Here is a 12562-nt window from a genome sequence, read left to right on the forward strand (position 1 = left end):
GTTCAGACAGAATGATTTTTCTTACTGTTATCTGTTTTGTATGGAACAAACATCCTACACAGTAGACTCTAAATTGCACACTGGATGAAAGAAAGAGTTGAGCACTGTTTTCTTTTTGTTGTTGTTGTTGTTGTTTTGTTTTTTTGTTTTTTTAAATTTTATGTGAGTACACTGTAGCTGTCTTCAGACACACCAGAAGAGGGCATCAGATCCCATTACAGATGGTTGTGAGCCACCATGTGGTTGCTGGGAATTGAACTCAGGACCTCTGGAAGAGCAGTCAGTGCCCTTAACCACTGAGCCATCTCTCCAGCCCCCTAAGCACTGTTTTCAATTCCTAGTTGAACACTAGGAATTCACTGGCAAAGATGCTTGATGCTTTGCCCAACATCCTAAGTTTGATTCCTGGGACTCATATGGTCTGGGGAGAGTTAACTCCTGAAGGTTGTCACTTTTCAAACGTGTGTGCACACACTGCAGGAGCACACACACACACACACACACAAAACAAACAAAAATAATAATGAGGCACAGCTTCACTCCTTGGGTGGCATCTGATATACAATATGTACAAAGCAAAGCTCTGAGTTAGTCAGGGAAATAAGTTAATACAAACCCATCTGACATTTCTCACAGCACCCCTGATCCCAGCACAGATACACCCCCTGATCCCAGCACTCAGAAGACAGAAGGGTCTCCAGAAAAACAAGCCTGGGCAACATATCAAGTTTAAGGCCAGCCTGAGCTACATAGTCAAACGCTGTTTAAAAAAAACCAAAACCCCATAAGATAAATGTAATTGCCAAATTATGCACTAATTTTCTCATTTTGAATTTTAAAGTGGTAAGCCTTTAACTAATTTGGGAAAATAAAGATTCTGCCACATAACTTCAGATGACAAGCCATAGAAAAGGTACAATTCCTTTCAAACTTTCCACCTATTCTCCAAGCCGGTCTAGAACACCTAAGGTCAAGAGAGCCTCACCCCCGGCCTCATGCGTTCTCTGTGTGTGCTACAAAAACTAAACAAACAAACAAACAAACAAACAAACAAACCCTACCAAACCTTCTGTGTTACAAGCTGGGGTGTGTGACAGGTTGGCCGTCACACACTAGGAGCGCTCACTTTGGCTCCTTCCCACAGCATGTGCTCTGAAGGGAGGGATCCCTCCTGCTACAGCTGGAATTGAGGTCACTGGGACAGTGCAGACTGCAGGCCCGAGGGTCATGGATGCATGCTCACTGCCCCAGACTGGGAAAGCAGCAAGCAGCCAGGCTCTGCTACAGGCCAAAGAGTTCTGGCTGAGTGCAGGGGATGACGAGGGGATGACGAGGCATCGGCATCGGGACAGAGGAATGAAAACAGGGAGAATAGGAAGGCATTTATCTCCCCACGAATGCACTATTTCAAACAAGATAGAAACCCTTAACTTATTCAAGAATCGAAGAATTCACAGGTAGGGCCTGGAAGTCACATCCAGTACATATTCCCATGGCTCTGCCTTGGTTCCCCTCAAAGTTTCATTTGGCCTGAGTTTTTATAATTTTTGTTTATATATTTATTTTGCATGTATATATGTATTCCATGTGCGCGTCTGAAGGTGGCATCTGGTGTCTTCCTTGGTTTTAAAGACTTGTTTTAAAAATAAGATTTACTTTTAGCTGGGCTTGGTGGTGCATGCCTTTAATCCCAGCACCTGGGAAGCAGACAGACCTCTGTTGAGTTTGAGGCCAGCCTGGTCTACATACTGAGTTCTAGGCCAGCCAAGGCTACAGAGACCCAGATTCCCATCCCCTACCCTCTGCCCCACAAAAAGATTTGTTTTTTTATTTATGTGTTGTAAGTGGATCTGTTTATTTTGCATGTATAGGTTATGTGTTTGCGGTGCTTGTGGAGGCCAGAAGAAGTTGTTGGGACCCCTGGACCTGGAGTTAAAGCAATTGTGAGCTGTCTGACATGGGTGCTGGGAACCAAATGTGGGTCCTCGGGAAGGACAGCAAGTGCTCTTGAATGCTGAGCCATTACTTCTGCCCCTCTACTTTATTTCTTGGGACAGAACCTCTTGTGGAACCCAGAGCTTGACAATTCCCTCTAGTCTAGATAGCCAGGGTGCTGAAGGTTCACTGAGCACAGAGTATGGGTTTACTTTTCACATCTGCAGGGCAGCAAGTGCTTTATCCACTGACATCTCCCAGCCTCTTGCCTTGTTTGTTTTTTTTAAATTGGTAAAAGAATGCCATTTCACCTCGATCAATATAACCCAAATTGTCTGACCATAAAAATGATTATAGGGGGCTGGAGAGATGGTTCAGTGGTTAAGAGCACTGACTGCTCTTCCAGAGGTCCTGAGTTCAAGTCCCAGCAACCACATGGTGGCTCACAACCATCTGTAATGGTGGGATCCAATGCCCTCTTCTGATGTGACTAAAGACAGCTACAGTGTACTCACATAAAAATAAATAAATAAATCTTTAAAAAAATGATTACAAACTATTCAAGGCTCACAAGATAATGTATCATGACATCCGGGGTGAATTTCACACTAAGCTCAGCTGTGCCAAAACTGACTTTGCAACAGAGGAGGAAAGAAACCATGACTCCTTAGAACACGCTCGGTAAGCACGTCTTTAAGAGCTACTTCTTTAGTGTAGCAGAGCATCTGTTTGGGATTCCCAGCAAGCACTGCCCCAGATCGCTCCGGCTACCCCCAGGAAGGGTTTCAGTGTTCCACCGAGGTCCCTGCTCCCTAGAGGACCAGTTCCGCACACTTTCACCTGTTGTTCCCAGAGCCCAATCTCTTCCTAGCAGGTACTTTCTGTTTGCGCTGCATGCTCTTCCTGGAAAAGCAAAGCCCACAGTTTTCTCTCCAAACAAACCGTCATGTCACCTATGGTGCACTGTCCCTTTCACCATAGCCCAGCCATAGGTTCCACCCCTTATCAGGAACACAGGCATTCAGAAAGCCAAACTTCTCACCCACTATAACCACACCCTGCTCTCACCCTCTTGAGACATCAAGGTCACAGTTATGGACTCTTGATTCTATTCCCGAAGCTGCCTTTACATGTTTCCTCATTACCTCTGCCCTGGTCCTAGAACAGACCCCTTTTTCATCAAAACATCTCAAAAGTCTCTCTGATGTGTTTTCCGGCCCAGGACCATTTCTTTGCTTTTCTGATGGGTCTGCTTCCAGAGGAGAGCTCTGATTAACTTCTCTGCTTTGCAGTTTGGCTCCTGTGTGCTTTCCTGACCTCACTTTCAGTCTCTTCTGCCAAGCTAATCCCCTCTCCTCACACCTCTCTCAATCCATGACAGCATGCACACCCCAGGGGTTTCCAGCCTTTATAACAAGGTTCCTTTGTTCATTCAATTTTCACCATGTCTGCAAAAATTTCACTTGCCAAGTGCTAAGGACTCTCTCTCTCTTTTTTAAAAATAATTTATTTAGTTTGTTTGGGAATAGCCTGTATGTGCCAAAATCTGAATTGCATAGGTCAGAGGTCAATTTACAGGAGTTGGTTCTCTCCTTTCAGCAAGTGGGTTTTAGGTAGTCAGGGTTGGTGGCAAACCCCTTCGGCTGCTGCCCCATCTTGGTAGCCTGCACTGTCCCCAGCTTTAAGAAACCAATTAAAACTAACCCAAATATCAGGGTTTCTGCAAAGAAATAACTATAATTATTATCTAAGGTTTGACATAATTTGAGCTCAAAGCAAAGAAATTCATTCTTTTGTATTTGTGTCTATCTGTTGAGACAGGATGTCTTACAGCCTCAAATACGCTGTATATATCAGAGGATGGCCCTGAATGCCTGGTCCTTCTGCCTCCAAGTACTGCGACTACAGGTGTTGTGTTAGAAACGTGGCTCATGTCCGGACAGACCACACCAGGCCAGGCCAGTTCCACGTGAGAGGTTTACTGTGGGGCAAAGGGGCAAAGGGGACTGAGATGAAGGGAAAAGAGAGCAAAGGTCAAGAGGGTCTGCCTTGTATTTAGGCTGTGACATAACCATTTGCAGGTAAAGGTGGGAGGTAAACCAAGTGGGCGATGGAAATGTATGGCAATTGCCATGGCAACAAATGCACCGGTCCCTGTCACCTATGGGTGACATCACCATCATGGCTGGACCCAGAGCTGACCTGTAACCATAAAGCTGTTCCTGATACCAACAACAGGTATATGTTGCCATACCTGGCTTGGCTTCTTAATTAGTGTTTTCTTTATTAAATGCCTCATTCCGTTACATGATTTAAAACCCCTCTAGTCCACAGATTCCCACCAGATCTCAAAGATCCCCTATGGAGATCCACAGTGATCTGGGAGCTCTTGCTTAGAAATCTTGCTAAATTCACTGTAAAACCCCACTGTGTCCTTGCCTGTGTGATTCTTGTGTGATTCCATTGCCTACTGTGCCCTAGAGACTTTCTTTTTCAAATTAAAGTTTTTATTACTATTGTGTGTGTGTATGTGCGTGTGCATACTCATGCATGTGCATCTGGATATCATGAGACAACTCTGGGAATCAGTTCTTTCCTTATACTTTATTTTTGGAACAGTTCCTTGTTTCTTCATGGCACTATATATCCCAGGATGACCCACAAGTATCTGGGTAACTCTCCTGTCTCTGCCTCCCATCTTGATGTAGGAGTGCGAGGATTTCAGATGTGCCGTCTCATCTAGATTCCAGAGATCAAGTGCGATGGTCAGACTGAGTGGCAAGGCATCTTGTCTACTGAACGATTTCTCTGGCCTTTGGCAAGACTTTGACAGGAATATTTTATGTGCATGTGTATTTCGTCTGCACGTATGTATGTGCACCACATATATGCCTGGTGCCCCTAAAAGTCAGAAGAGGGTATCAGATCACCTGGAACTGGAGTTATGGATGGTTGTAAGCCACCACTGAGGTGCTAGAAACCAAATCTGGGAATCCTGCAAGAGCAGCAAGTGTTCTCAACCACTGAGGTACCTTTCCAGCTCCTACCCTGACACTTCTTTATTTAAGACTTAATTATGTGACAGTGACACTCTCAGTCTCTTTACCTTTGTGCCATTATGAAGATGCCTGACTCTCTACCACAATCTAGTAAATCCAGTAAACGAAGTTCTTTCTGCTAGACCCTGAATGTTTGTTACACAAATTAAATACGCAATGCAAAGGCCTTATTCATTTCATACAGGCAAGGAGGCCAAGAAAGATGCACAGAAATGGAACTTTTCTGGGATCACAGACAAGCAGGAAAGGGGAATCTCAGGCTTCCCAGCCCTATTAGTCAGTCAGCTCCAAATCCGCCTATTATGCTACTATAATATGCAGCCTTTTTTCCTTCTAGAAATGTCACTTATCTTGTAACTACTTTGATTACACCCTCAATTTAGCAGAAATGACCCAAGGCCAAATGAAAACACAGATTGCCTTGGCTCTGACTGAATATTAAAGAACCCTTGGTTCTGATTAAGTTGCTCAGATTATTTATCTACAGACCGATAAATTTGCTAGATTCTGGTAGATGCCAAACTCCTTCAAAGGAATCTTATCCCCTGTGGATAGTCCCAACAGGTGACAGAGAGCATTATCTGCATTGAATAATTAGAGATTAACAACTGCTTATTTTAATATTTTCTATTTTATTTCCTTCTAGTGAATACACCTTACAAACTTGAAAATGTGATTACACACACATATATGTGTATGTATGTGTATATATATATATATATATAAATAAATAAAATATGGCCAAGAGTTTTCTACCAAAACACACATTCAATAAAGTGTATGTTCTCATACAAAACACTATTACCAACTAGATTTGACTTCTTAGTCCTCATCTAGTAAATAAACCTTTTAATCAAGCTTCCTGTAATTAAGCATATCATAAGGACAGCCAGGCCTCAAGTGAAAACAAATATAATGCCTAAACCTGTCAACTATGCTTAATTGTTTTGAGCTATCAGCTAGACCTTAAAGATAAAGACCTTAAGTAAATTTGCAGGTAACACAAGAGTAGTAGAGAGTCCTTTTAAAAATGGAAACATTTTCCAAACAACGTGGCAGATGCCTATAATCCTGCCAATAAGGAATCTAGAGGATGGAGAGCTTGAGCCAGCCTGGGCTACATTGTAACATTTTGTCTTTAAAACAAACAAAAAGGCCCAGTATCTAGATAGTGGAGGTCAGAAGATCATGAGTTCAAGGACAACCTGGGCTAGTTGAAGAAAATAAAAAAGTATTTCCATATTGTACAAGGAAACAATTTTTCAAAAGATTTACTCACAGGACTTTAAAAACTGCATATTTAATTTCCTCCCCTCACACTCATCCCTGCAACTTACAAGTTCTCTACCAGTTGTTGCTGTAGTTTTATGTAGGTTTTCTTTGCTTTTGGTGTTTTGGATTAACCTCTAGGCCTCTTTCATGCTACCCATGTTACCAACATACATGTATACTGCTTTCATTTAAAAAGAGGAGAAAATATTAAAAAAAAAAAAAAAAAAAAAGATTGGAAACGCCAAGAAATTGGAGTTGAGGAGCCATGTTCTAATTACTGCTTGCAGCAACTGGCAGACTGATCTCTTCTGTAAAATGAAGGCACAGAGCTGAGTTTAGATAAAGGCCAGCCTCCTCGCGGTCACAGGCATTTGTTTAGTTGAAGGTAACTACAGAGAGGAAAGACAGTCCATTTACTGGCCCCTAGAAAGTTTAGTTTGGCAGCAACTTGCTTGCAAAGTTACATGTAGATTCTTCTTTAAATAGGATTTTTGGTTAACCTCCAGAGTCTGAAGTGGGACAGGCCTACATGGTTCACAATGCCCTCTTTCAACACAGTATTTGGAGATGCTATATTATTTAAAGGCCCAAAGGGGTTTAAGACAACAAATAAAATATTATGAATTCGAACATCTGAGGAAAACCAGCTTTCTGCACCTTTGGCTCCTATCAGCTCAGTCTGGGAAAAGGCAGAGACGAAAGAGAAATACAGAGGAACTAGGTCATCTTACAGTTGCAAAAGTGTTAAATGTTACCTCAAGCCAACAACTTCTGTCAGCAGGTGCACAAGTGTATAAAGTCACCAGGAAATGTCCACTTTGGTAATACTTTTGTCAGACCAAGCAAGGCAAGAGGAAATACACTTTGCAATGAGCGTGACAAGCAAGATTAAATTAGATCTTTATAACTTCCAAATGTCTTCAGTGTGAAGGTAAAACCATCCACTGCAGAAACCCCAAGTAACACTTCACTGGCCCAGCCCACTTTAGCAAGCAAACAACATTCTGCAGGTCAAACCTACTGCAGGAACCCCCAGTAACACTTGGCAATTTGTTAACCCATGCTGGAAGTGGAGCTGGTAACATCACAGTATCCATAGCTCAGTGTGTGATTGAGGTGCTCTTCCCAATTTTCTCGGTGGGGTGGGGAAATACCACTTACCAGCGTAAAATTTAGAAGAAAACTTTCCGAGACTGCTACTAGAAAAACAAGTTTACATTTTTTTGGAAAAGGGATGTTTATCCAGTCAATCACATGCCTGAGATATAGATCGAAAGTGCAGGCACCAGTAAGGAGGATGAAAGCCAGTCACAGGAGAGAAGAATTGAATCTCCGCAGGTCCCATCTTGCTAAAACAAGGCACAAAAATGCAGCTCTTAACCCCCCCCCCCTTCCCCTTCTGCAAGCGTCTCAGTTCTTCACAGCTGTTTGTAATCAACGCTTGGCTAACTCAGCTCTGCCCGGCTAGCCCTCCCCTCGAAACAAACAGGATATCGCTCTATTATTATGGAACTAATCTTTTCAGATTTTTGACCTGTGTAGCCCACTTAGGCAAACCGCTGATTACTTGTCTCCGGCAGAGCCAACTCACCCATGGCTTCGTACTCACTCAAATTAGGCAGACTCCACACCACAGTGCAGTCCTGTTAGCAGGGATCACACGCACACTCTCCTCCCTGCACACTTCTCTATTTTCACTTGTGTCTCAGCAGGGAAGACAGTGGTCCACCTGATTGACAAGCAGACCCCTTTGGCTGCCCTTTGTAACCCAGAACTCATGGCAAGCCTCCTACCTCTGCCTCCCAGGTGCTGGGATCACAAACAAGAGCCACCTCGAAGGGCTTTTAGGCATCAGGACCAACATCCCTGACCTTTTCTTCACAGACTCTCTAAGGCTCTTGATGTTCCTGTTTGTTATCATTTTCGGGCCACCGACACTTGATCTTTATACGGGTGTATCAAGAGATGAAGAGCCAGTTCACTTGCTAGGAACTAAGATTTTGCTTCAACCATCTCTCATATTAGTCCCATTCAATGGAATATAATACTAGTATCCTTACCCCAAGTTTTAGTAAACCTTGTTGCTAGAGAAATAGGCCTGGCCATTCAAAACTGAAGATTTCTCAAACTAATATGCATATAAGTCATATGGTGAGCTATTACAATGCAGATGCTTAGCAAGTTGGGAGGTACTTGATTTTGGAGGTCTGACGTGTTTCCAAGAGATAATGCGGTTAGGATAAAGAACACACACACACCCCAAAATGGTCTCAATATATTTTTCAACCCCCATTCTTCTTGCTGTCTTAAGTCACCCATCTATCAGAAATCTACCCATTTTTAAGAACCAAGATAGTCTGTCATATCAATTTCTTATCTACAAGGCCACCTCACCCCTCTGTCCTGGATACCGTACACCAGAAAACTGTGGATCAGCCATGATAATTCACTGGCACTGCTTTCTACAGTTCATCTGAACTGCCCTACAATGAAGACCTGCTTCATTCTGACGGCTAGACTGCATACTCCTTCCCGGGGCAGGGGCTTCCTGCTCTACCTCCATAACCCCGGTGCATCTTGGGCTCTGCTCAGCTTTGGTAACTCCCTGCTGCTGCAGGTGTGTGTTCTAAGGAAAACAAAATATTTCACTCTACTTCGTGTAATTAACTCTGCATGGCTGGTTCACTCATCTGGGAGAGTCCATACATTAGCAAACAGATGAAAATTGTATTGTTTACTACTTTAAAAAAAAAAAAAACAAACCTCTTAAATGTAAGCATTCAAATGGTGTATTCAGAATTTTAGGGCTTTCTCTGGGTACATAGATCAAGGTTCTGATACTTGTTATAATCTAGTAACCACTATGTTACAAACTTAGACACGTCCTAATTTAGATGCAGCTCTTAATTTGCCTAATGCTCTATCAGCATTCGTGTTATTGAATAGTGTGACTTTCTCCACACATGCTACCTGGAAAATACTTTATTAAAGTGTTTTACATTACAGAACTGCCACTATAAAAGAACCCAACAACCCCTTAAACTTTAGTGTGTTCAAGAGCTCTCGAAAGCGCTTGTTCAACACGCAGACTTCCAAGTTCTTACCCAGAAAAGGTCTGGTTTGGTAAAACCGGGGCGGAGCCTAGAAAACTGTCCATTTAACCAGCATCCCCCTGGTAATTCTGATGCAGGTGTTCCCGCAGATCTCAATTAGAGAAACAGAAAATCAAAACCCTCGGCCAGGAGCCACAACAGACTCGTATCTGAAGGATAAATGCAGGCATCTCTTTTTAAAGTCCTTTCTCAAAACACCCGTCGCAACAGAATCAGGACAGAAGGAGTCAAATATTTGGGAGTGGGAGTGTAAAAGGGACCAGGCATATGGTTAACGCCCAAAAACAATGAAAGCGAGGAAGTAACTTTCTTCCCTAAGCCGGGTATTGCATTCTCCAAGCATCCCTCATCCTCTTTTGAAGATGCTGTTGCCCTCCCACAGCCAGGACCGGTCAGGCGCTCAGAGCAGGAAGGTGTGGCGCGGCGCTCTGCTTGTCCGCAGTCACTCGCATCCCTGCGAGACGTTGCCCGGACCCTGGTTCCCAACTTCTCACCTGCCGCGAGGCCGCAGTTCCACGTCGTCATCGGGCTCCGTCGCGCGTGATTCCTGTTCGCCGGCGGCAGCCGGCAATGCCTCGGCGTCCTCCACGGTCACTTCGGCCGTTGCCACCGCAGGCACCCGCGCGGCCGAAGTCGGGGCGGCCGCTGCCCCCAAGCCAAATGCCGTATCGGACGAGGGGGCAAGCAAGCTGTGGGCGCGCGCGACCGCCGAGATCCCCGTCGCGCAGCCCAGCAGCAGGAACAGCAGCAGCGCGCGCGGCCCGGGACGGGTGGCGCGCTCCATCAGCGGCCCGCCCCACGAGCGGGCATGGAGACCCTGCCCTCGGCGCCCGCCCGTCTCGCCGCTCGGAGCCTCGGAGCACCGCAGGCGCGCACCACGGACCCCGACGCCTCTCGACTTCGCGCCGCAGCAGCAGAGCTGCCCGGGCCACGTCTCAACCGCTGCCACCTGAGTGACAGCCTTGTGCAGACATCGCCCATTGAGCGAAGGTTCCGTGCGTCTGCTCTGCGATTGGCTGCGCGCCTTGCCACTCCGAGCCAGGCAGACGCGTTCCTTGTTGTCAACATTATACCTACCAATCAAATTGTAGTTTTCCGTGTGGAAGTCCGGCCCTTTTCCGGAAACGATGGCCAATGAGAAATGCCCCTCCCCAGAGTCCTCTTAGGTGATTGGTGAGTTTTTCCAGTTCCCGAATGCCTTCTCTGGAAAAGATTGGTCAACTCTGTGATTGGCCCCGCCCCCCGAGGCGAGGCGCTGGAAAAGGCTTGGAAATTATTGGTGTAAGTGGATGTCCCTCAAAGGCTTGGGATAACTGCTTTTTGATTGGTTGGAAGCGGCACTTAGTACGTGGCCGATTCTGAGTGTGAAGAGGACAGTCCCCTGTGAAAGGAAGAAGAGTGGAAAGGAGTCCCGGGTGGCCGGGAGGTGGCCGACCTTAAAGGGATAGATGCTACTGCTATTCCCAAGCCGAATTTCTTTGGAAAGGGATGGGGGTTGGGGGTGAAAGTGTCACGTCTGCCATAGGTCGTGTGTTCTTAGAAGTGGATGGAAGAGAAGTTCAGGAGTTGTCCAATTAGTATCTAGGAAAGTATTAAGATTTACGATTACAGCTTTGATAGATATGACAGTGATCCGTAGAACAGATAACCCAGCACGCCCGAAATGCCTCTTACCTGTTTATAAAGGAGGATCCCTGGCCTGGCACACTTACGTGTTCTGCCCAATGTCACACAGTCACAAAAAAATGTATTAAGTCTCCTTGGTTGGTTTGGCATAGTTTACACTGCCCTCGGGAGAAATAAAACGACAAACGGCCAAAGTAGAGAAGGCTTGAATGTTTAACCAAAGCATTTAAAATTCTCTTAAAGTAGTTGCAAATATCCTGAAGATTTCAGAGCAGGGAGAGTTAAGAAGTTGCTTTTTTCAGCAGGTGTATTCGGAACACCAACCAAACACTGGGAAGAAGTTTAAAGATGTTGGCAGTTTACGCTGGTCTCCATCTGCACGAAGCACACTAAGTTTCCATCCAGCCCCGATCCATATAAACCCATCTCTTTCTTTAGCTCTTACCACATGTCTTCGCTCTCCTGGACGATAAACCTCTAATGCCTTATCTTCTTTTCTCTCTCATCTCATACTCACTGAGCAAGAATAAATACTCCTCAACTCCACCCGACTTGCTCTGCTACTCTGACATGTTTTTGATAAATTCGAAAAAGAGTCCCGTTTTCGCCCCAAGGGTTCTCAACTGTGGGACTCAGCCTTTCCTCTATGAAACATTCTGTCCCTTGTTTTCCTGCTTCCTATCGGGCAGGTTATGGCCTTCAAATGACCCTGTTTTTGCTCAGGATGAAAGCCAAGGACCCGACGTTCTTGCCCTGTATATTAGTTCTCTGGGGTTGTCACAGCAAATTCCCACTATACGTGTTTTAGAGGCTAGAATTCCACCGTCAGGAGCCACCAGGATTAGTTCTTCTGAGGCCCCTCTTGGCTTGTAAGCGGCCACTCTATTGCCTCTTCATGTGAACTTTCCTCTGCTCATACGGATCCCTTTTCTCTTTTTCACTTATTTTTAAAGGTTTTATTGTAAGCTCGTATGTATACCAGTACTGTTGTGTCTGGAAGAAACTCTTTCCTCGGAGTACTCTGCTAGCTGTGGCTCTGACGGTCTTCCCAGCTCTTCTGCGGAAAACGCTGAGCCTTGCGGGGAGAGAGGTTTGATACACATATCCTATCGAAGGCCGAGGGCTCCAGAGTAGCTACCCTTCTGTATATGGTTCAGTTGTGGATCTTTGTTAATTGCTGTCTCTTGCAAAAAGGTTCTCTGATGAGGATGAGCAATGCTCTACTTGATGGAATAGCAATATATGGCATCATTAGTTCCCTTATTGCTATGTCCTTATAACAGAATAATAGTAGCTTTGCCCCTAAGCATGTGACTATCTAGTTTTAGGGTTTTCACCCCGGTGGTGGTGGCGGTGGTGGTGGTGGTGGCAGCAGCAGCAGCAACAACAAGTTCCATTTTACGGAGTGGGTCTAAATCCGATCAAAAAGTGGTTGGCTACTCCTAGGACATTTGTGCCACTTTTCCACATATGGACTCAACAGAGACTGTGATAGTTTACAAAAGGCCTGCTCTGGCTGGAAGCCGGCACAAATCCCAGCACTGACAAAGGGAAGTG

At 45.0% G+C, this 12562-nt stretch overlaps 1 protein-coding gene across 1 annotated transcript in view; it reads right to left on the reverse strand.

The window, feature by feature from the left end:
• The window catches only part of EIF2AK3 (eukaryotic translation initiation factor 2 alpha kinase 3), a 55639-nt gene extending 45341 nt beyond the window's left edge, over nt 1-10298 (reverse strand). The window contains exon 1 of the mRNA XM_080932283.1: nt 9874-10298. Coding sequence (XP_080788409.1) covers nt 9874-10163 — 290 coding nt within the window. The 5' untranslated portion in view covers nt 10164-10298. The remainder of the gene's footprint in view (nt 1-9873) is intronic.
• Nucleotides 10299-12562: the final 2264 nt, after the last annotated feature.

The sequence above is a fragment of the Micromys minutus genome (assembly GCF_963924665.1).
Source record: "Micromys minutus genome assembly, chromosome: 18".
Lineage (NCBI taxonomy): Eukaryota > Metazoa > Chordata > Mammalia > Rodentia > Muridae > Micromys > Micromys minutus.